This window comes from Oncorhynchus keta, chromosome 27, assembly GCF_023373465.1.
Source record: "Oncorhynchus keta strain PuntledgeMale-10-30-2019 chromosome 27, Oket_V2, whole genome shotgun sequence".
NCBI lineage: Eukaryota > Metazoa > Chordata > Actinopteri > Salmoniformes > Salmonidae > Oncorhynchus > Oncorhynchus keta.
This window is the reverse complement of record NC_068447.1, coordinates 21700933-21726710: the sequence shown is the minus strand read 5'-3', so window position 1 is coordinate 21726710 and position 25778 is coordinate 21700933. Positions and strand designations below refer to the sequence as shown.

At 44.6% G+C, this 25778-nt stretch overlaps 1 protein-coding gene across 3 annotated transcripts in view; it reads left to right on the top strand.

Moving 5' to 3' along the window:
• Nucleotides 1-1036: 1036 nt before the first annotated feature.
• The window catches only part of LOC118359427 (solute carrier family 12 member 5-like), a 133030-nt gene continuing 108288 nt past the window's right edge, over nt 1037-25778 (top strand). Inside the window, exon 1 of one of the 3 annotated variants that reach the window (XM_052481924.1) lies at nt 1037-1603. In XM_052481924.1, coding sequence (XP_052337884.1) covers nt 1549-1603 — 55 coding nt within the window. In that variant the 5' untranslated portion in view covers nt 1037-1548. The remainder of the gene's footprint in view (nt 1604-25778) is intronic. The other 2 variants (XM_052481923.1, XM_052481925.1) reach the window with 2 other exon arrangements.

The window sequence follows — 25778 nt, the reverse complement described above, 5'->3', positions numbered from 1 at the left end:
AGCAGTTAGAGTGTTGGGCCAGTAACCAAATCCCTAGCCATGACCCCACTCTCAGTGAGATATGAAAGAATTTCACACCACACACTTGTACAGGTTACACACTTGAGTGAATCAGGACACATTTAAGCACCCCCTATTTAACTTTCATACTAGGCTCAGGACCTCCTATGGTAGTTTAAAGAGACCCCAACTGATGGGGTATTAAAACAATATACTTTGGTTGAGATACAAGCATCATAAAACCTCTAACACAATACATTCATTTGACTTTTGTGAAAATCTTTTTTCTGGACCTAACTTGCTTACCACTTTTTCCATGTGGTTTCTTCCTTCACAGACTCCCTGGAATGATGACCTCTTCCTCAATATTTGGTCACATGATTCATTTTGTGTACGGTTTCCTAGAATCAAGGGGAGGTTCAACTAACCCTTTGCTCAACTTATCCCACTCTCCCATACGCTGTGTCCTTCTTTGCCCCCTATTCATATACATAATGATTAATTTTGTATTTTTTACAACTTCGGCCGAAAATAACCCCAAAGGAAAAGTCATGAACGCTTGACTGAACCTGATGGTGAACCAAGGCAGTCTTTCAACTTGACCTTGACATAGTGTAGTAGCTGTCAGACCAGTGCAACCAGTGCATGGTGACAGTGAAAGCTTTTCGTTTCAAATAATTAGGTTCAGAGAATGCTATACAAGCCCTGCAGCCTACTTCAGATAACTGGCAGTAACCATAGAGGAGAGGAAATCAAAATAGAGGAATACATAAGCAAAAATGAAATGGAACCTTGTCTTGCATCTAAAAAGAACATCAAAAGAGATGCTCAAACACAGAAGGCAACCTTACATTTGATGTGCAATCTCCCTGCCTCCCTCCCTGCCTCCCTCCCTCCCTCCATCTCTCTCTCTCTCTCTCTCTCTCTGTCTCTCCCTCTCTCGTTCTGTCTCTCTCTCTCTCTCTCGTTCTGTCTCTCTCTCGCTCTCTCTCGCTCTCTCCCTCTCTCGTGAAGAGATGGTTGATGGGGATGAGTGTATGAACAAGGGAGTGAGATACAGAAAGGGAGAGAGAGAGATAATGCCTTCTGAATGCATGATGAATTTAGTCATCAGGCTTAGGCTGACTGGGGGCCGATCGTAGCTGTGCAGTGCGCAGAGCAAGCGAGCGAACAAGCGTGCGTGTGAGTGAGTGTGTGCGAGACCTTGCTCACAGGCACTCCATCATCAGCTATACCCCGCAGCCTCTCTCACTCTCTTATCCTCCTCCTGAAGAGAGAGAGAGAAAGAGAGAATCACGCAACACGCCAGAAAGAAGAAGTGGAGAAGATAAAAAAAACTCTCTCCTCTCTGCACTGCTCTTTTGCTGAGCGTGAGAGGGAAGGGAAGAGGGAGAGAGAGGGAGGCAGTGAGCTACAGAAATAAAACAGTGCTTCTTGTCGTCCGTGCTGCTTTCTCTGCTGTGGCTCCAGCCCACAGAGCTCTGATTGCCAGTACTAGAGCAGTAGCAGTGTCTCTCTCTCTGCAGACTGCAGCCTGAGGAAGAGAGGATGCTTAATAACATGACAGACACCGAGGAGGGAGAGGGGGGACCCAACAGCCAGGGTGAGTTATGAAATATGTCACTGAGCTGTGAGCGGGTGTGCAGGGGAGTGTGGGGGTGAATGTGCGTTTGTGCTGGGTGGTGGGAGGGGAGGGAGGTTAATAAGTGTGTTTGTGAGGGGGAGTTTAAATGTGTGTACAAGAGCAGTTTTGGGGGGGGCAGGGGGTGTATGTGTGTGCAAGTGCGCAAAAATGTGTGCATGTGAGTACAGTGCATGTCTTTGCAAGTTACAGTATGTACGAGAGAGTGTGTGTCTGTTTCCAGGGATATGGTGTGTTTGCCTGTGTCTCTCACTTCATGACAGAGACAGAGAGAAAGAGAGAGAGAGAGAGACAGAGAAAAATGGATGGACAGAGAAATGTATCTGTATCTCTGCACTCCTCTTCCTCCACTGGCTTATACAATCCTCAGCTGTGGCTGTTACTGCAAGGCTGCTGTGACTCTGTGGCAGGAATAATAATGGTGTTTCAGTGTTAAGAAGAGAAGAGGAGCAGCAGATAAAGTCCTGTAGTGCGACAGCCAGAGGACCAGTCTGCCTCATGGCACTGTCACTTGGCTCCCAAGCAGAGTCATGTTTGGGCAAGGGGACCGCCTGGGGATGCATATGTCAACCCCCATCTGTTTGCCAAGTGTTCAGGCCATTTCCTCTTTTATCTTGACTATAAACCCTCTGGTTTTTCTGAAGTTGAGTAAATACAGTGGGAGGACGGATGTCCCTGGACCGCTGGGTCTTTGCGGCAGAGCAGAGCGGTGCAGTAACATTTGTGTGTTTCTGCAGAGACACTTCTTTCCTTTAGATGTGGCTTGCAGTGATTTCAGCCCTTGCTTGTAGATGTATAGATCCACGTCATAGGCATCTTGTCTGTTCTGTGATAAGGCTTAGAGAGCTCCTGGAGAGCGTCTGGGGAATCATTCCTCTCTTTAGGTGTTGAGATTCAACTCCAGGGATCTACAGAACTCATTCATTCTGATGTCTCGCCCCATCAAGGATTATCTTCCCATGGGGGAAAGATGAGCCATTCACAATGGTGGAAACTATGATAACCCGATAGCCTTTTGTTTGTGTGTGTGTCTGTCTGTCTGTGTGTGTGTGTGTGTGTGTGTGTGTGTGTGTGTGTGTGTGTGTGTGTGTGTGTGTGTGTGTGTGTGTGTGTGTGTGTGTGTGTGTGTGTGTGTGTGTGTGTGTGTGTGTGTGTGTGTGTGTGTGTGCGCGCGCACACATGCCTGCTTGCGTGTGTGCATGTGCGTGTGCATTCAGATCTTAAATCATATTGAAAAGCCATTTCTTTAATTGGGGTCGACAGTATGCGTATGTGAGCAATGCAACAAAACGACTTCCCATGACAGGCTTGTGGGTGCTCCTTCTGTGTGTGCCTGTGTATGTGCGTGCATATGTGTACAGATGTAGTATCTTAATTTGATTACCCTGTTGCAGGAGAACTTTCCTGCATCACAGGCAATTTAAAACTTGTAGTGTATTTGAAGTTTAAAAAGGTTTCTGAAGTTTGTAACTTCCACTGTCACGATCATCGTAATGAGCGGATCAATGCGTAGCGTGAGTATAGTTCCACATATTTTTAATCTGTGTGAAACAAACAAAACAATAAAGAAACAACGAAATGTGAAGTCATGACGTGCACACAGGCAAGTAATCACAAACAATATCCCACAAAACACAGGTGGGGAAATGGCTACCATATGATCCCAAATCAGAGACAACGATTAACAGCTGCCTCTATTTGGGAACCATATTAGCACCAACATAGAAATAGACATACTAGAACACCCTCTAGTCTCGCCCTGACCTACTACACCATAGAGAACCAAGAGCTCTCTACGGTCAGGGTGTGACAGTACCACCCCCAAAGGTGCCGACTCCGGCCGCAAAACCTGAAACCAAATGGGGAGGGGGTGATTAGTGTCGGTGGAGGCTCCGGTGCAGGTCGTAGCCCCCGCCCAGACCCCGGATCCAGCCATGGCGCCGGGCTGAACGCTGTGCCCGGACTGGGCATTGGCGCAAAAGGAGGGCTCTGGCCACGGAGCTGGGTTGGACGCCGTGCCAGGACATCGCCACAAAGGAGGGCTCCGGCCATGGAGCTGGGTTAGACGCCGTGCCTGGACTGGGCACTGGCGCAGAGGAAGGCTCCTGCCCTGGAGCGGGACTGGACAACGTGCCTGGACTGGGCATCCACGCAGAGGAAGGCTCCTGCCCTGGAGCGGGACTGGACACCGTGCCTGGACTGGGCATCCGCGCAGAGGAAGGCTCCTGCCCTGGAGCGGGACTGGACACCGTGCCTGGACTGGGCACCAGCGCAGAGGAGGGCTCCTGCCATGGAGCAAACTGGACACCGTGATTGGATCGGACAACGGCGCAGAGGAAGGCTCCTGCCCTGGAGCGGGACTGGACACCGTGCCTGGAGGTTCCAGACCATTGACCGCCGCTGGAGGATCCGGACCATTGACCGTCGCTGGAGGTTTCCGGACCGTGGACCGTCGCTGGAGGTTCTGGACAGTGAACCGTTGCTGGAGATTCCGGACTGTGGACTGTCGCTGGAGGTTCCGAACTGTGAACCGTCGCTGGAAGCTCCGGACTGTGAACCGCCGCCGGAAGCTCCGGACTGTGAACCGTCACCGGAAGCTCTGGACTGTGAACCGTCGCCGGAAGCTCTGGACTGTGAACCTTCACCAGAAGCTCTGGACTGTGAACCATCACCGGAAGCTCTGGACTGTGATTGCGCACTGGAGGCCTAGTGCATGGATCCGGTACAGGTGGCACCGGACTGGTGACACGCACTTCAGGGAGAGTGCGGGGACCAGGCACAGGACATACCGGACTGGGAAGATGCACTGGAGGCCTGGTGCGTGGAGCCTGCATAGGTGGCACCGGACTGGTGACACACACTTCAGGGCGAGTGCGTGGAGCTGGCACAGAACGTACCGGACTAGGGATACGCACTGAAGGCCTGGTGTGTGGAGCCGGCACAGGTGGTACCGGACTGGTGACAGGCACTTCAAGGAGAGTGCGGGGACCTGGCAGAGGACGTACCGGACTGGGAAGGCGCACTGGAGGCCTGATACGTGGTGCCGGCACAGGTTGCACCGGACTGGTGACACACACTTCAGGAAGGGTATGGAGAGCTGGCACTGGACTCACCAGACTGCTGACAGGCTCTTCAGGTCGGGTGCCGTGCAGAACACACCTACATAACATTTCTCTCATCTCTCTCTCCCAACTTCTCCATCGCCTCCCTGATGGTCCCTGGCTCTTCCCGCGGCTCAGCCGCCAGCTCCATGTGCCCCCCTAAAAGGATCTTGGGGTTTCTTTGGCAGCGGACTGATGACACGCTCCTCATGGCGAGTGTGAGGAACACAGGACATACCGGGCTGGGGAGGCGCACTGGAGATCTGGTGCTTGGAGCCGGCCCAGATGGCACAGGACTGATGACCCACTCTTCAGCCCGCCTGCAGCCTATTCCTTCCTAACCCCTCTCTCCGGTATCCTTCCTCACATTGTTCCATCGACTCCCAGGCGGGGCTCTGGCACTCTCCTCGGCTCGACCGGCCACCCCTCGTGACCCCCCCCCCAAATCTTGGGGTTTCTGTGGCCACGGTCCCCGGCGTCGTCGCTATCCTTCCATGGTCCTTGGCGACTCCTGCCAAGGAAGGGTCTCGTGTCCTCCCATTCTTTTTTATTTTTTTTATTTTACCTTTATTTAACCAGGCAAGTCAGTTAAGAACAGATTCTTATTTTCAATGACGGCCTAGGAACAGTGGGTTAACTGCCTGTTCAGGGGCAGAACGACAGATTTGTACCTTGTCAGCTCGGGGTTTGAACTTGCAACCTTCCAGTTACTAGTCCAACGCTCTAACCACTAGGCTACCCTGCCGCCCCATGATTTCCTCCCATGTCCAGAACACCTTCTCCTCCATGGCATGCTGCTTGGTCCTTAAGTGGTGGGATATTCTGTCACGATCATCGTAATGCGCAGCGTGAGTATAGTTCCACATCTTTTAAATCTGCATGAAACAAACAAAACAATAAAGAAACAACGAAATGTGAAGTCATGACGTGCACACAGGCAACTAATCACAAACAATATCCCACAAAACACAGGTGGGGAAATGGCTACCTAAATATGATCCCCAATCAGAGGCAACGATAAGCAGCTGCCTCTAATTGGGAACCATATTAGCACCAACATAGACATATTAGAACACCCCCTAGTCACACCCTAACCAACTCCACCGTAGAGAACCAAGGGCTCTCTATGGTCAGGGCGTGACATTCACTTTGAAATTTCAGACTTCACTTTCCCTTTTGGAAAATGTATCAAACCCTACAAAAATGTCCATTAATTATAATCCACATAATAATTCACATTTCCTGTTGCTGCAGGATTATTGTCCTGCTGTAGCAAACTGGCTCAAACTGGCTCAAATTATGATCCTACATCTATAAGTGTGTGTGTTTGTGCTCTACATGGGAGATCTCTCTCCAAATTACCTCTGCCGTAAGGCAGGATTAATTATACACTGATAAGACAAATGAATTATGAATCACAGGGATTTCCCAAAATGTATTAAACTGCTGATATTTCTGCACATTTCAATTCTGCTTTTGAACTCCATACTTGTATTGATGTGAAGCAACGCTTTCCCAGCCACTGCAGTCTAAACTACTTGGTGCAAGCATAAATCTTAATATTTGCACTGTCGCTGTCTGTGGTGCTGAAATTGGGCTGTTAAAATACTGTTGTTCCTGGAAGCATGCCCTTATGTTTCTGTCTACTGCATTTGGTAATACAGTGACGTGCACACATTGCTGGGATTAGACTCTGTCCATGGTGCTGAAACTACACTTCACCAGTGGCGTAGCCAGACATTTGTCACAGCTAACTTCCTACAATTTTACACATTTTGCCATGGGGCAAAGAGAAACATTTGCAGTTGTATAACTAATCTCATACTATTCTGACTTACTAGGGGTGAGGCTTTCAGTTAGTTATTTTTGGTGACCTATCCCTTGAGAGTGAATGTCATTCCAGTTAATCTCTTCTTTTATACACTCTTAGATAAAAAGGTGCTATCTAGAACCTAGAAAGGTTTTTCGGCTGTCAACATAGGAGAACCATTTGAAGAATAATTTTGGTACCAAGTAGAACCCTTTTGGGTTGCATGTAGAATCTTTTTCACAGTTTTACCTGGAACCGAAAAGGGTTATCCTATGAGGACAGCAGAAAAACTTTTGGAACCTTTTTTTCTAAGTGTATATTTCATCACATCTGAGTAACCCAGTGGACTGTGTGCTATGAATTATATCTGATGGTGTTTGCATCTTTAGATAAAAATACCAATAATGCTCCATTTGGAACACTGACAAGTAAAGAAATAAAATAAAATACAATTGTTGTTGTTGCTCAATCTGATTGGGTGGGCCTGGTTCCCCAGTGACTATGCCCCTGCTTGACAGATAGCTATCTCTCATTCTCTTATCGTGTGGACAGTTGTGTGAGATTCTAGACATCAAACTTATGAAATAACACAAATGGAATCATGTAGTAATCAGAAAAAGGCACACAGAGTGTGCAAGGCTCTCATCAAGGCAAAGGGTGGCTACCTTGAAGAATCTAAAATCTAAAATATATTTTGATTTGTTTAACACTTTTTTGGTTACTCCATGATTCCATATGTGTAATTTCATAGTTTTGATGTCTTCACTATTCTACAATGTAGAAAATAGTAAAAATAAAGAAAAGGCTTTGAATGAGTAGATGTGTCCAAACTTACGACTGTTACTGTATATTCTTCAATTGCAATAAAGTCTAGTAACAGTTTCTACGAGCCTTCTACATTATACAGTTGAAGTCTGAAGTCATTAAAACATGTTTTTCAACCACTCCACAAATGTCTTGTTAACAAACTATAGTTTTGGCAAGTCGGTTAGAACATCTACTTTGTGCATGACACGAGTCATTTTTTCAACAATTGTTTACAGACTGATTATTTCACTTCAAATCAAATTGTATTTGTCACATACACATGGTTAGCTGATGTTAATGCGAGTGTAGCGAAATGCTTGTGCTTCTAGTTACGACAATGCAGTAATAACCAACGAGTAATCTAACCTAACAATTCCACAACTACTACCTTATACACACAAGTGTAAAGGGATAAAGCATATGTACATAAAGATATATGAATGAGTGATGGTACAGAACGGCATAGGCAAGATGCAGTGGCATAGTGGCATAAAAGTGGCATAGTTTAAAATGGCTAGTGATACATGTATTACATAAAGATGGCAAGATGCAGTAGATGGTATAGAGTACAGTATATACATATACATATGAGATGAGTAATGAAGGGTATGTAAACATTATATTAAGTGGCATTGTTTAAAGTGGCTAGTGATACATTTTTTACATCAATTTCTATCAATTTCCATTATTAAAGTGAGCTGGAGTTGAGACAGTATGTTGGCAGCAGCCGCTCAATGTTAGTGGTGGCTGTTTAACAGTCTGATGGCCTTGAGATAGAAGCTGTTTTTCAGTCTCTCGGTCCCTGCTTTGATGCACCTGTACTGACCTTGCATTCTGGATGATATGGGGGTGAACAGGCAGTGGCTCGGGTGGTTGTTGTCCTTGATGATCTTTATGGCCTTCCTGTGACATCGGGTGGTGTAGGTGTCCTGGAGGGCAGGTAGTTTGCCCCCGGTGATGCGTTGTGCAGACCTCACTACCCTCTGGAGAGCCTTACGGTTGTAGGCCGTGTAGTTGCTGTACCAGGCGGTGATACAGCCCGACAGGATGCTCTCGATTGTGCATCTGTAAAAGTTTGTGAGTGCTTTTGGTGACAAGCCTTGGCTTGATCACAAGCCAACCTCAGGTGGCTGAATTTCTTCAGCCATCTGAGGTTGAAGAGGTGCTGCTGCGCCTTCTTCACAACGCTGTCTGTGTGGGTGGACCAATTCAGCTTGTCTGTGATGTGTACGCCGAGGAACTTAAAACTTACTATCCTCTCCACTACTGTCCCATTGATGTGGATAGGGGGGTGCTTCCTCTGCTGTTTCATGAAGTCCACGATCATCTCCTTTGTTTTGTTGACGTTGAGTGTGAGGTTATTTTCCTGACACCACACTCCAAGGGCCCTCACCTCCTCCCTGTAGGCCGTCTCGTCGTTATTGGTAATCAAGCCAACCACTGTAGTGTCGTCCTCAAACTTGATGATTGAGTTGGAGGCGTGCATGGCCACGGTCTCGAGCTTGATGACGAGTTTGGAGGGTACTACGGTGTTAAATGCTGAGCTGTAGTCGATGAACAGCATTCTCACATAGGTATTACTCTTGTCCAGATGGGTTAGGGCAGTGTGCAGTGTGGTTGCGATTGCGTCGTCTGTGGACCTATTGGGGCGGTAAGCAAATTGGAGTGGGTCTAGGGTGTCGGGTAGGGTGGAGGTGATATGGTCCATGACTAGTCTCTCAAGGCACTTCATGATGACGGAAGTGAGTGCTACGGGGCGGTAGTCGTTTAGCTCCGTTACTTTAGCTTTCTTGGGAACAGGAACAATGGTGGCCCTCTTGAAGCATGTGGGGACAGCAGACTGGGATAGCAGACTCTGCGCATGCTCTGAGGATGCAGCTGGGGATGCCGTCTGGGCCTGCAGCCTTGCGAGGGTTCACACGTTTAAATGTTTTACTTACGTCGGCTGCAGTGAAGGAGAGTCCGCAGGTTTTGGTAGCGGGCCATGTCAGTGGCACTGTATTGCCCTCAAAGCGAGCAAAGAAGTTATTTAGTCTATCTGGGAGCAAGACATCCTGGTCCATGACGGGGTAGGTTTTCTTTTTGTTATCTGTGATTGCCACATACCTCTTGTGTCTGAGCCTTCGAATTTCAACTCAACTTTGTCTCTATACTGACACTTAGCTTGTTTGATTCCCTTGTGGATTGAATAGCTACACTGTTTGTATTCGGTCATGTTTCCGTTCACCTTGCCCTGGTTAAAAGCAGTGGTTCACACTTTCAGTTTTGTGCGAATGCTGCCATCAATCCACGGTTTCTGGTTTGGGAATGTTTTAATAGTTGCTGTGGGTATGACATCGCCGATGCACTTTCTAATGAACTCGCTCACTGAATCAGCGTATTTGTCAATGTTGTTGTTGGACGCAATGCAGAACACATCCCAATCCACGTGATCGAAGCAGTCTTGAAGCGTGGAATCAGATTGGTCGGACCAACGTTGAACAGACATGAATGCGGGAGCTTCCTGTTTTAGTTTCTGTCTATAGGCTGGGAGCAACAAAATGGAGTCGTGGTCAGCTTTTCCGAAGGGAGGGCGGGGGAGGGCCTTATATGCATCGCGGAAGTTAGAATAACAATGATCCAGGGTTTTTCCAGCCCTGGTTGCACAATCGATATGCTGATAGAATTTAGGGAGTCTTGTTTTCAGATTAGCCTTGTTAAAATCCCCAGCTACAATGAATGCAGCCTCAGGATATGTGGTTTCCAGTTTACATAGAGTAAAATAAAGTTCATTCAGGGCCATCGATGTGTCTGCTTGGGGGGGAATATATACGGCTGTGATTATAATCGAAGAGAATTCTCCTGGTAGATAATGCGGTCAACATTTCATTGTGAGGAATTCTAGGTCAGGTGAACAGAAGGACTTGAGCTCCTGTATGTTGTTATGATCACACCACGTCTTGTTAATCATGAGGCATACCCCCCCGCCCCTCTTCTCACCAGAAAGATGCTTGTTTCTGTCGGCACGATGCGTGAATAAACCAGCTCGCTGCACCGACTCCGTTAGCGTCTCTCAAGTGAGCCATGTTTCCGTGAAGCAAAGAAGGTTACAGTCTCTGATGTTTCTCTGGAATGCTACCCTTGCTCGGATTTCATCAACCTTGTTGTCAAGAGACTGGCCATTGGCGAGTAGTATCGTAGGGAGTGGTGCGCGATGTGTCCGTCTCCGGAGCCTGACCAGAAGACCGTGTCGTTTGCCCCTTTTACGGCGACGTTGTTTAGGTTCGCCGGCTGGGATCCAATCCATTGTCCTGGGTGGTGGGCAAAACACAGGATTCGCTTCGGGAAAGTCGTATTCCTGGTCGTAAGGATGGTGAGTTGAGGTTGCTCTTATATTCAGTAGTTCCTCTATGTAATGAAACCTAAGATTACCTGGGGTACCAATGTAAGAAATAACACGTAAAAAAAACAAAAGACTGCATTGTTTTCTAGGAACGCGAAGCGAGGCAGCCATCTCTGTCGGCGCCGGGAACAAAAAATATTTAAAAAAATTAATTTAAAAAATTCCAGTGGGTTAGAAGTTTACATACACTAAGTTGAATAAACAGCTTGGAAAATTCCAGAAAATTATGTCATGGCTTTTGAAGCTCCTGATAGGCTAATTGATATTATTTGATTCAATTGGAGGTGTACCTGTGGATGTATTTCAAGGCCTACCTCCAAACTCAGTGCCTTTTTGCTTGACATCATGGGAAAATCCAACAAAATAAGCCAAGACCTCAGAAAAAAAGTTGTAGACCTCCACAAGTCTAGTTCATCCTTGGGAACAATTTCCATATGCCTGAAGGTACCATGTTCATCTGTACAAACAATAGTACGCAAGTATAAACACCATGGGACCACGCAGCTGTCATACCGCTCAGGAAGGAGACGCGTTCTGTCTTCTACATACTTTGGTTTGAAAAGTGCAAATCAATTCCAGAACCACAGCAAAGGACCTTGTGAAGATGCTGGAGGAAGCAGGTACAGAATTATCTATATCCACAATAAAATTAGTCTTATATCGACATAACCTGAAAGGCCGCTCAGCAAGGAAGAAGCCACTGCTCCAAAACCGCCTTAAAAATGCCAGACTATTGTTTGCAACTGCACATGGGGACAAAGGTTGTACTTTTTGGAGAAATGTCCTCTGGTCTGATGAAACAAATATATAACTGTTTGGCCAGAATGACCATCGTTATGTTTGGAGGAAAAAGGGGGAAGCTTGCAAGCCGAAGAACACCATACCAACCGTGAAGCACAGTGGTGACAGCATCATGTTGTGGGGGTGCTTTGCTGCAGGAGGGACTGGTGCACTTCACAAAAGTGGCATCATGAGGAGGGAAAATAATGTGGATATATTGAAGCAACATCTCAAGACATCAGTCAGAAAGTTAAAGCGTGGGTCTTCCAAATGGACAATGACCTCAAGCATACTTCCAAAGTTGTGGCAAAATGGCTTAAGGACAACAAAGTCAAGGTATTGGAGTGACTATCACAAAGCCCTGACCTCAATCCTATAGAAAATGTGTGGACAGAACTGAAAAAGCCTGTGCGAGCAAGGAGGCCTATAAACCTGACTCAGTTACACCAGCTCTGTCAGGAGGAATGGGCCAAAATTCACCCAACTTATTGTGGGAAGCTTGTGGAAGGCTAGCCAAAACATTTGACCCAAGTTAAACAATTTGAAGGCAATGCTACCAAATACTAATTGAGTGTATGTAAACTTCTGACCCACTGGGAACGTGATGAAAGACATAAAAGCTGAAATAAATCATTATCTCTACTATTATTCTGACATTTCACATTCTTAAAATAAAGTGGTGATCCTAGCTGACCTAAGACAGGGAATTTTTACTCAGATAAAATATCAGGAATTGTGAAAATCTGAGTTTAAAGGTGTTTGGCTAAGGTGTATGTAAACTTCCGACTTCAACTGTATATCTATTATAACCATTTATCCGTTTCTAGAGGCTGCTATGTTTTCGAGCATGTTTTATAATGCTGTGTGATGCGTTATGAATGCATAGCCTAAATTATGTTAAAAGCCTTGTGACCTGTTATGAAGGCTTATAGCAACTGTTATATTCCAAAATGTGATAGAGGTCCATATAAATTAATTGAAATTGCATTATACAGGTGGTTCATAGACAGTGTTACCGTAATCCCTGTCCAACTCATGTCTTTGTCAATGAAGGGGTGTGTAACGTTGGGATCGACTGCCTGAATGAGTTTTACAGGATTAAGCTCCAAATTGGATTAAAAGGGAAGATGTGCTATATGTTTATTGAGTTGAAATTCAGTGAGCATGCACCCTCCTGCAGTCTCCTGGAGTTGCTGAGAACACTGACACATTGACATTCATGCACACATGCACCCGCACAAACACACGCACACACACATACACACTGGTCAAATCAAGCCGTTATTCGCCAGTATATATACAGTGCCTTCAGAAAGGATTCACTCCCCTTTTCCACATTTTGTTGTGTTACAAAGTGGGTTTAAAATGTATTTAATTGTAATTCTTTGGTCAAAATTCTTTACAAAATATTCTGTAATGTCAAAGTGGAAGAAAAATTCAGAAAACTTTTTCAATTAATATTGGAAAATAAAACAGTAATATATCTTGATTAGATAAGTATTCAACCCCCTGAGTCATTAGATGTTAGAATCACCTTTTGCAGCGATTACAGCTGCGAGGCTTTCAGGGTAAGTATCACTGTCATTTACGTTAGTATTGTGGAGTAACTGCAATGTTATTGATCCACCCTCAGAAATCTCCTATCACAGCCATTAAACTCTGTAACTCATGTTAAAATCCCCAATGGCCTCATGGTGAAATCACTGAGCGGTTTACTTCCTTTCCGGCAACTGGGTTAGGAAGGGTGCCTGTATCTTTGAAGTGACTGGTGTAGTGGTACACCATCCAAAGTGTAATTAATAACTGCACCATGCTCAAAGGGATATTCAATGTCTGCTTTTTTTACCCATCTACCAATAGGTGCCCTACGAACCATTGGAAAACCTCCCTGGTCTTTGTGGTTGATTCTGTGCTTGAAATTCACTGCTCAACTGAGGAACCTTACAGATAATTGCATGTGTGGGGTAAAGAGATGGGGTAGTCAATTAAAAATCATGTTAAATGTAACACAACAAAATATGAAAAAGTCAAGACACTCTACTAAACACCCACCTCAGGAGAGCAAACTTCATCCAAACATTTTAACTTCAAATAGAGCTTAATGAAAAATGTTGCTCATAAGTTTACTCACAGGGGTATCATGTAATGTTGTTGGAAAGGCTTATTCAAATGAAACATAGGCACCTGGTATTTCAAGAAGGGAATAATAACAGGGATTCTTGCACTGATCTTCTTCTGCAGGCAGCTCTGTAGAGTGGTCACTAGCTGGCACAGCCACAAAGTTATAACATCTGATTTTAAACCAAACACTAACCTTAACCCTAATCTTAACCACACCGCTAACACTAATGACTAATTCTAATGCTTAAATGAATCTTTCACTAACTTTTACAATATCAACAATTTTTACTTTGCATCTGGCCTATTTAGGGGAAATCACTCAATTCTGCCTCTAGGACAAGACTCATGACAATAAACATCAGCATTCAATTAAACCTGCCCCATAGTGTATTGCTAATAAAGGCTGAATATACAGTATTAACTTAATGAAGAAAATATATAGGAAACTCCAATTATGCATCTGGCTCTGCCATCTACTTAATGGCTGTTTAAGTATATAGTCAGTACTTCAGTTCCAACTTATATTTATTCTAGTTGATGCACGTGGGCCCTGGTGAGGGTGACATTGTTGTTTTTTTGTTTAGCAGTGATTAAAACTGTGTTTTTGGAGCTCAATGCTAATGAGGGTGAGGGACTGTGACCAGAGAGGTCCAGATCCTATTCTCCCAATCAGACTGAGAATGGGAAAGAGAGAGAGAGAGAGAGAGAGAGAGAGAGAGAGAGAGAGAGAGAGAGAGAGAGAGAGAGAGAGAGAGAGAGAGAGAGAGAGAGAGAGAGACTAAGAGTGAGCATATCCATTTCCATTTGTCTTGTCATTACACTCTGTGGCTGTCCACTTACTCCGTAGCAATTTTCACAAACCTGGAAAATGTAATCTGTCATCTGATTTGGCTTGGCACTCTGTTCTCCCTGTCTCTGTCTCTGTCTCTGTCTCTGTCTCTCTCTCTCTCTCTCTCTCTCTCTTCTCTCTCTCTCTCTCTCTCTCTCTCTCTCTCTCTCTCTCTCTCTCTCTCTCTCTCTGTCTCTCTCTCTCTCTCTCTGTCTCTCTCTCTCTCTCTGTCTCTCTCTCTCTGTCTCTCTCTCTCTCTCTCTGTCTCTCTCTCTCTCTCTCTGTCTCTCTCTCTCTCTCTGTCTCTCTCTCTCTCTCTCTCTCTCTCTCTCTCTCTCTCTCTCTGTCTCTCTCTCTCTCTCTCTCTCTCTCTCTCTCTCTCTCTGTCTCTCTCTCTCTCTGTCTCTCTCTCTCTCTCTGTCTCTCTCTCTCTCTCTCTCTCTCTCTGTCTCTCTCTCTCTCTCTCTGTCTCTCTCTCTCTCTCTCTCTCTCTCTCTCTCTCTCTCTCTCTGTCTCTCTCTCTCTCTCTGTCTCTCTCTCTCTCTCTCTCTCTCTCTCTCTCTGTCTCTCTCTCTGTCTCTCTCTCTCTCTCTCTCTCTCTCTGTCTCTCTCTCTCTCTCTCTGTCTCTCTCTCTCTCTCTCTCTCTCTGTCTCTCTCTCTCTCTCTCTGTCTCTCTCTCTCTCTCTCTCTCTCTCACTCTCTCTGTCTCTCTCTCTCTCTCTCTCTCTCTCTCTCTCTCTCTCTTTAATCCGTTTAATAATATGGCTGTAACGTAACAAAATGTGAAAAAAGTCAAGGGGTCTGAGAACCACCTGGCTGAGTTGACTCTTCTGTAGGTTAATCTCTTTGTAGGTGATGTGATGTGGTGAGGTTGCACCCAGGTGCAGAGAAGAGACCAGACGAGGACTCAGTGGTTAAGGATAAACATAAAGCTTTACTTAGAAACGGTAGCCGCAGGATCCCAGTACACATGAAAAAACAACAAACACTAAGTCTTGAAAACTACCTCAGGAAACAAAAGCACACAGTTAACAATTCAAGCTTCGGCAAAGGACAACCTAACAATTAAATAGGACACACCTGAGTGTCGTTAATGTCTCTAAGACATCATGACCAGATGAGGACAACCGCTGCTCCAGCCGTACATATATATATATATATATATATATATATATATATATATATATATAGAGAGAGAGAGAGAGAGAGAGAGAGAGAGAGAGATGGAATGACAGAGAGAGAGACAAAGAGAGACAGGTGGAATGAGGGAGAGAGAGCATGTTTGTGAAAATTGCTATGGAGTAAGTGGACAGCCACAGAGGAGTATAATGGCAAGACAAATGGAAATGGATATGCTTGATAAATAAGCTGTGTCCTGCTGTCAGACCAGCAGACAGAATGCTATCTCTGGAGGAAAAGGATTGTTCAGCCATGTCTCCCCATGATTCAGGATCCTGTGGAGAAATACACAAGGATCAGGGGCAATTCATGTCATTATTTAGTGTTGGGTGGCTAGCAGGCGTGTAATGTCAATGGTAATGTGCCTGAAGTAAGTCATTGAAGAACATACAGATTTGGGGAGAGGGGGTTGGGGTTTAAGAATAATGGAGGCAACTGTGTTCTTGGGGACCTTCAATGCTGCAGAAATGTTTTGGTACCCTTCCCCAGATCTGTGCCCCGACAGAATCCTGTCTCGGAGCTCTACGGACAATTCCTTCGACCTCATGGCTTGGTTTTTTCTCTGACATGCATTGTCATCTGTGGGACCTTATATAGATCACATATACATGTGTGTGCCTTTTCACATCATGTCCAGTCATTTGAATTTACCACAGGGGGACTCCAATCAAGTTGTAGAAACATCTCAACGATGATCAATGGAAACAGGATGCACCTGAGCTCCATTTCGAGTCTCATAGCAAAGGGTCTGACTACTTATGTAAATAAGGTATTTATGTTTTTAATTTTTAATCAATGTGCAAACATTTTTAAAACCTCTTTTCACTTTGTCATTATGGGGTATTGTGTGTCGATTGCTGAGGATTTTTTTTTTTTAAATAATCAATTTTTGGATAAGGCTGCAACTTACCAAAATGTGGAAAAGGTGAAGGGGTATGAATACTTTCCGAAGGCTCTGTACTTCAGATTGTTTAGTCAGTATATTATACATGATCTCATAGAAAATTGTATAGTGTTTATAAAGAGAGAAACAGGGATATAGAGATAAAGTAGATAGAAAGAAAGAGACAGACACATAGATGAAAGGGATGCAGATAACTAGGAAGGAAGGAAGGAAGGAAGGAAGGAAGGAAGGAAGGAAGGAAGGAAGGAAGGAAGGAAGGAAGGAAGGAAGGAAGGAAGGAAGGAAGGAAGGGAGGGAGGGAGGGACATGAGTCACTCCTTCCTTTGCCTTCTTCCTCTACCACCTCCTCCTTTTCCTCCTTCTCCTCTTCTTCCTCCTGTACTCTAATCTATGCTCTGGTTATGTCTGGCTCCATCTGTCCCCTGCGTGTGATCTCAGATAATGACTTCTCTAATATTAGTATTCTGTACATCGAGCCAGACATCAGCACAAACGTGCCTGGTACAGACAAAGATCGCTGGCTGATACACAATCTAGGCGGGCAGCTGTGAAACTGTAAATTGAAATACCCCTCTCAAGTCCCCCTCATTTGAGGATGGTTCTTCAAGGTTGTGGTTCTATGTCCCAACACTTATGTCTGAACATTTAAAGTGCAGAATATGCATTTGAACGGACAGTGCAGAGGAAATATGCCCAACACATATTGCACCCACAACATACAGTGAAGCAGTCAGTGCAGGACACAGTCCTAGAATCCACATGATTTCACTCTCCATCCAATATGGCTCCACACCAGAATTGGGTATTGTTGTCTATGTAGATTGGAGATTGGGAAATGCACCAAATTCTAATTATATGGGTATCAGACATGGCTCACAGGTGGAGGGTGACCTTTTGTTTTCAATCCAGCATTTGATATACATCATTATAGGATAATGAGGCAGTCTGCAGTCAACACATACACACACGCACACACACACACACACACACACACACACACACACACACACACACACACACACACACACACACACACACACACACACACACACACACACACACACACACACACACACACACACACACACACACACACACACACACACACACACACACACACACACACACACAAAGTAGAGTGATCATCAGCCCCATAGAGAAAGAGAACATACTAATGAAACAGGCCTTGGAGCAAACAACCCCAAAATGAAAAAGAGCTCTTCTATCCTCTTTAAAATAATACATTTTTTCTGATCGTCTTCAAAGAGATACTACGTAAAAATAAGTTGGGATGTGAAAAACTGAACATTCCAATGGAAACTATGGCTGTGGAGTCCCTAGAGCCCAGAGTTTACAGCCTACCAAGCAGCAATAAAAACTGACACGTTGGGGGCTAATCAATAGTCCAGCAATGGGAGTCGTACTGAGGTGGGATGAACGGGTGGCTCACCTCTGGAGTGGGCTCGCACATTAGAAACACTTTCATTCACTCCCCTTCTGTGGGAAAGAAGCATTGACTCCACCTCGTAAATAATCTCCCTTCTCCCATCCCACGCAATGGAGTTCTGATGTACCTAACCCCCCCAAGCTAGTTGCCACGTTCATACTGTAGCAACAAGGACCATTGGCTAATATAATAGCGTTGTGTTTGTGTCCTGTGATGCATACATTACATGTTTGCAGTTTTGAATTTAGGAGAGTACACCCTTAGAAAAAAAGGTGCTATAGAACCTTAAAGGGTTCTTTGGTTGTCCCCATAGGATAACCCTTTGAAGAACCCTTTTTTGTTCCAGGTAGAACTCTTTTGGTTCCAGGTAGAACGCTTTTGGGTTCCATATATACTGAACAAAATTGTAAACGCAACATGTAAAGTGTTTCATTAGCTGAAATAAAAGCTCACAGAAATGTTCCATATGGACTAAAAGCTTACTTCCCTAAAATGTTCTGCAGGAATGTCCACCAGAGCTGTTGCCAGAGCATTTTATGTTAATTTTCTACAATAAGCCACCTCCAACATTGTTTTAGAGAAACAACAACACAGAGTTACACATGGGATAAACAAAGGTACAGTTAATAACACAATAGAAAAATCTGTATACAGTGTGTGCAAATGAAGTAAGGAGGTAAGGCAATAAATAAGCCAATTGTGGCGAAGTAATTACAATATAGCAATTTACACTGGAGTGATATATGTGCAGATGAGAATGTGCAAGTATAAATACTGTTGTGCAAAAGAGCAGAAAAACAAAAACAAATATGGGGATGAGGTTGGTATTTGGTTGGATGGGCTATTTACAGATGTGCTGTGTTACAGCTGCAGCGATCGGTAAGCTGCTCTGACAGCTAATGATTTTAATAGATCATCATGACCAAAGTCAAATTCCACGTGACAGTTGAGTCACACTAATCTTCACACTGTTGGTAGTACCCAACTAGTACCCAACTCGCCTAATGGTCTTGTACTCAGGGCTCTATTGTCCCTCTAACCACCATGACATCAATGAAAGGCAATCCCATCAAACACTTATTACCAAAACAGTATCATGCTTTTAAAACCCACTGTGATTGATCAATTTGAAGGAAGAAGTTCAACCACAGGTTGGAACTGAGTGGAAAACATGGTCATTGTGGATGTTGTTTCAAAGCTTAGCAAAGGGAAAAGGGGGAGGGTTTGGCTGGCTAGGATTTCCTTGTCCCGTCGCTCTCTGGTGACTCATTGTGGCGAGCCGGGCGCCTGCAAACTGACGTCAGTCGCCAGTTGGACTGTGTTTCACTGACACATTGGTGTGGCTTCCTTCCAGATTAAGTGAGCAGTGTGTCAAGAAGCAGTGCGGCTTGGCAGGGTCGTGTTTCGGAGAACGCATTGGCTCTCGACCTTCGCCTCTCCCGAGTCCATAGGGGAGTTGCAGTGATGGGACAAGACTGTAACTACCAATTGGATATCATGAAATTAGGGGAAAAAAGAGGAAAACGGAAAAGAAACATGAAATATTACATTTACATAAGTTTTCAGACACTTTACTCAGTACTTGTTGAAACACCTTTGGCAGCGATTACAGCCTTGAGTCTTCTTGGGTATGACTTGGCACACCAGTATTTGGGTAGTTTCACCCATTGTTCTCTGCATATCCTCTCAATCTCTGTCAGGTGGGATGGGGAGCTTCGCTGCACAGCTATTTTCAGGTCTCTCCAGAGATGTTCGATCGGGTTCAAGTCCGGGCTCTGGCTGGGCCACTCAAGGATATTCAGAGGCTTGTCCCGAAGCCACTCCTGCATTATCTTTACTGTGTCCTTAGGGTCGTTGTCCTCTTGGAAGGTGAACCTTCGCCGCAGTCTGGAGTCCTGAGTGCTCTGGAGCAGGTTTTAATCATGGATCTCTCTGTACTTTGTTCATCTTTCCCTCGATCCTGTCACGATCGTTATAATGAATGACGGACCAAGGCGCAGCGTACGTAGAGTTCGTGCAGCAAATGGCGTGCTCACAGATAACTAACCAAAAAACAAGATCCCACAAAACACAGTGGGGGAAATGGCTGCCTAAATATGATCCTCAATCAGAGACAACGATAAACAGATGCCTCTGATTGGAAGCCATACCAGGCCAACATAAACATACAATAACCTAGATAACCCACCCTAGTCACACCCCGATCTAACCAACATAGAGACTAAAAGGCTCTCTATGGTCAGGGCGTGACAGATCCTGACTAGTCTCCCAGTCCCTGCCGCTGACAAACAACTCACAGCATGATGCTGCCACCACCATGCTTCACCGTAGGGATGGTGCCAGGTTTCCTCCAGATGTGACGCTTAGTGGAGTGGTGCAGAGATGGGGTGGCAGGGTAGCCTAGTGGTTAGAGCATTGGACTAGTAACCGGAAGGTTGCAAGTTCAAACCCCCGAGCTGACAGGGTACAAATCTGTTGTCCTGCTCCTGAACAGGCAGTTAACCCACTGTTCATAGACCGTCATTGAAAATAAGAATTTGTTCTTAACTGACTTGCCTAGTTAAATAAAGGTACATTTAAAAAATGGTTGTCCTTCTGGAAGGTTCTTCCATCCCCACAGAGGAACTCTAGAGCTCTGTCAGAGTGACCATTGGGTTTGTAATCACCTCCCTGACCAAGGCCCTTCTCTCACCTCCCCTCTTCCATTTAAGAATGATGGAGTTCTTTGAGACCTTCAATGCTGCAGAAATGGTTTTATACCCTTCTCCAGATCTGTGCCTCGACACAATCCTGTTTCAGAGCTCAATGGACCATTCCTTCGACCACATGGCTTGGTTTTTGCTCTGACATGCACTGTCAACTGTGGGACCTTATATAGGTGTGTGCCTTTCCAAAACATGTCTAATCAATTAAATTTAGCAGAGGTGGACTGTTGTAGAAACTTCGCAAGGATGATTAATGAAAACAGGGTGCACCTGAGCTCAATTTCGAGTCTCATAGCAAAGGGTCTGAATACTTGCAAGCAGTTTTCAGTTCTTTCCACAGATTCTCGATTGGATTCAGGTCTGGACTTTCACTTGGCCATTCTCACACCTGGATATGTTTATTTTTGAATCATTCCATTGTAGATTTTGCTTTATGTTTTGGATCATTGTCTTGTTGGAAGACAAATCTCCATCCCAGTCTCAGGTCTTTTGCAGACTCCATCAGGTTTTCTTCCAGAATGGTCCTGTATTTGGCTCCATCCATCTTCCCATCAATTTTAACCATCTTCCCTGTCCCTGCTGAAGAAAAGCAGGCCCAAACCATGATGCTGCCACCACCATGTTTGACAGTGGGGATGGTGTGTTCAGGGTGATGGGCTGTGTTGCTTTTACGCCAAACAACGTTTTGCATTGTTGCCAAAAAGTTCAATTTTGGTTTCATCTGACCAGAGCACCTTCTTCCACATGTTTGGTGTGTCTCCCAGGTGGCTTGTGGCAAACTTTAAACAACACTTTTTCCGGATATCTTTAAGAAATGGCTTTCTTCTTGCCACTCTTCCATAAATGCCAGATTTGTGCAATATACGACTGATTGTTGTCCTATGGACAGAGTCTCCCACCTCAGCTGTAGATCTCTGCAGTTCATCTAGAGTGATCATGGGCCTCTTGGCTGCATCTCTGATCAGTCTTCTCCTTGTATGAGCTGAAAGTTTAGAGGGACGGCCAGGTCTTGATAGATTTGCAGTGGTCTGATACTCCTTCCATTTCAATATTATCGCTTGCACAGTGCTCCTTGGGATGTTTTAAAGCTTGGGAAATCTTTTCACAGCAGCATCTCGGACCTGCCTGGTGTGTTCCTTGTTCTTCATGATGCTCTCTGCGCTTTTAACGGACCTCTGAGACTATCACAGTGCAGGTGCATTTATACGTAGACTTGATTACACACAGGTGGATTGTATTTATCATCATCAGTCATTTAGGTCAACATTGGATCATTCAGAGATCCTCACTGAACTTCTGGAGAGAGTTTGTAGCACTGAAAGTAAAGGGGCTGAATAATTTTGCACGCCCAATTTTTCAGTTTTTGATTTGTTAAAAAAGTTTGAAATATCCAATAAATGTCGTTCCACTTCATGATTGTGTCCCACTTGTTGTTGATTCTTCACAAAAAAATACAGTTTTATATATTTATGTTTGAAGCCTGAAATGTGGCAAAAGGTCGCAAAGTTCAAGGGGGCCGAATACTTTCGCAAGGCACTGTAATTGGTCTTGCCTTTACTACAAAATTAAACAAATTCTAGTCATCGCCTTTGAATGTGGACTGTATTATTATGCATACTAGATGAACTGGTTACCTTACGCTCCAAAATGTGAGTCTGGAAAAGAACGTATAGGCCTTGCCGATGCTAGTAGTTCATTGATTGTGTAGGGCGGCTTACAGTTAGCCTACAATTACAGTGAATTTGTATTTGATTTTGAATAACCTAGTAATCGAGCATTTTTAATATTTTCATAATCAATAGGCTGACACATTATCTTTAGCTACAGATTATTACCTTTAGCTACAGATTATCTCACAACCATGCATTTCCATCTCCTCTCTCTCCTTCATTCCTTTCTTGAGTGCGCAGAGAGAGGAGCTGTCAACAGTTTTAATTAAATATGTTTTCTTGTGAAAATATGTTACTATCGATGTTCCCGAACAGATTTCACTTAATAGCTGCAGGAACAGGATTGGAGAGCCCATGGCATACAGAGTTTGGACAGAATATGAGCTGTAGCGCAACGAGAGGCTGCATGCTCCTCAAACAGTGGTTGATGCATGGAGTGAAATACAGTAAGTGTTCTTATAAGCCCAGACATTTTTTTATTTTCTTTGTTTACCCCCTTTTTCTCCACCATTTTGTGGTATCCAATTGTTAGTAGTTACTATCTTGTCTTATCACTACACCGAAACACAACCCAACCAAGCCGCACTGCTTCTTAACACAGCGCACATCAAACCCGGAAGTCAGACGCACCAATGCGTCGGAGGAAATACTGTGCACCTGGTGACCTGGTTAGCGTGCACTGCGCCTTGCCCGCCACAGGAGTCGCTAGTGCGCGATGAGACAAGGATATCCCAACCGGCCAAACCCTCCCTAACCCGGAATTGGCTAGGCCAATTGTGCGTCGCCCCATGGACCTCCCGGCCGCGGCCGGCTGCGACAGAGCCTGGGCTCTGCTGGCACAGCTAGCACTGCGATGCAGTGCCTTAGACCACTGCGTCACCTGGGAGGCAAGCCCAGACATTTCTATATGCAATCCTGTGTGAAAGCAGTGTTTTGACCGAAAGGTTGCTGGATCGAATCCCTGAGCTGACAAGGTAAAAATATGTTGTTCTGCCCCTGAACAAGGCAATTAACCCTCTGTTCCCAGTAGGCTATCATTGTAAATACGAATTTGTTCTTAACTGACTTACCTAGTTAAATGTTTGCCACTTAAGAGGAAGATCTCATGCTCTGCAATAAAACTGGAGTAACCTACGCTGGCATGATTGAAAAACAAATTTTGTGAAAGCGGCCTCCATTCACCATTCAAGTGCATACAGATTTTATTTAAATAGGCAAGTCAGTTAAGAACAAATTCTTATTTTACAATGGTGGCCTCCCCCGGCCAAACCCTCCGAGTCCGTATGGGACTCCCAATCACGGCCGGTTGTGATACAGCCCAGGATCGAACCAGGGTCTGCAGTTACGCCTCCGTGTGCCACTCGGGAGCCACTCGGGCGGATGACATGTATTTTTTCCCCCTGTTCCTGCCCAATTGATAATGGGCCATTATAAATCCAAACTGAAGACAAGATTTAATTGAGAATAGTCTGATAGTCACAGCTTCACAGTGTGTGCTGCCAGAGGCAAGGAATAGAGATTAAGCTTTTTTTGCAACATTCTCAAATCATCAATAGTCTATAGTTGCATCATGCAGCCCATATTTGTTTTGATTTCTGAGACACTGAAAGGTGTGTATCATTCACAACTAAAGTTGCCAAGTAACTCAAAATCTAGCGCATAGGACTTTTACGGTAAACCACTTCATTTACGGGAAACCACTTCAAATCAGTTCACTTCATTGTTTGTGTTTATCAATCTCACTTCTTGTAACATCTGAGATCTAATTCCCTTAAAGCACCTATTGGTCTTCATACGCATTGATTTTGACCAATTACAGTCAGACGAAAAGGTTCCTCTACTCTCTGCTGGCTTACGCTCTCTCGCCCTCTTTCTCGCTCCTTTTCTCCTTTTCACTTATTCTCTCAAGGCATCATGATAGGGGATGTGGACTGTATGTTCCTCTAGGTTGTTCACAGTAAAAGGGATGTGGACTGTATGTTCCTCTAGGTTCTTCACAGTAAAAGGGATGTGGGCTGTATTTTCCTCTAGGTTCTTCACAGTAAAAGGGATGTGGGCTGTATTTTCCTCTAGGTTCTTCACAGTAAAAGGGATGTAGACTTTATGTTCTTCTAGGTTATTCACGGTAAAAGGGATGTGGACTGTATGATGTGGAATGTATGTTCTTCTAGGTTCTTCACAGTAAGAGGGATGTGGACTGTATGTTCCTCTAGGTTCTTCACAGTAAAAGGGATGTGGACTGTATTTTCCTCTAGGTTATTCACAGTAAAAGGGATGTGGACTGTATGTTCTTCTAGGTTCTTCACAGTAAAAGGGATGTGGACTGTATGTTCTTCTAGGTTCTTCACATTATAAGGGATGTGGACTGTATTTTCCTCTAGGTTCTTCACAGTAAAAGGGATGTGGACTGTATGTTCTTCTAGGTTCTTCACATTATAAGGGATGTGGACTGTATGTTATTCTAGGTTCTTCACAGTAAAAGGGATGTGGACTGTATGTTCTTCTAGGTTCTTCACAGTAAAAGGGATGTGGACTGTATGTTCTTCTAGGTTCTTCACAGTAAAAGGGATGTGGACTGTATGTTCTTCTAGGTTCTTCACAGTAAAAGGGATGTGGACTGTATGTTCTTCTAGGTTCTTCACATTATAAGGGATGTGGACTGTATGTTCTTCTAGGTTGTTCACAGTATAGGGGGTGTAGACTGTATGTTATTCTAGGTTCTTCACAGTAAAAGGGATGTGGACTGTATGTTCTTCTAGGTTCTTCACAGTAAAAGGGATGTGGACTGTATGTTATTCTAGGTTCTTCACAGTAAAAGGGTTGTGGACTGTATGTTCTTCTAGGTTCTTCACAGTAAAAGGGATGTGGACTGTATGTTCTTCTAGGTTCTTCACAGTAAAAGGGATGTGGACTGTATGTTCTTCTAGGTTCTTCACAGTAAAAGGGATGTGGACTGTATGTTCTTCTAGGTTCTTCACAGTAAAAGGGATGTGGACTGTATGTTCTTCTAGGTTCTTCACAGTAAAAGGGATGTGGACTGTATGTTCTTCTAGGTTCTTCACAGTAAAAGGGATGTGGACTGTATTTTCCTCTAGGTTCTTCACAGTAAAAGGGATGTGGACTGTATGTTCTTCTAGGTTCTTCACATTATAAGGGATGTGGACTGTATTTTCCTCTATGTTCTTCACAGTAAAAGGGATGTGGACTGTATGTTCTTCTAGGTTCTTCACATTATAAGGGATGTGGACTGTATTTTCCTCTAGGTTCTTCACAGTAAAAGGGATGTGGACTGTATGTTCTTCTAGGTTCTTCACAGTAAAAGGGATGTGGACTGTATGTTCTTCTAGGTTGTTCACATTATAAGGGATGTGGACTGTATGTTCTTCTAGGTTGTTCACAG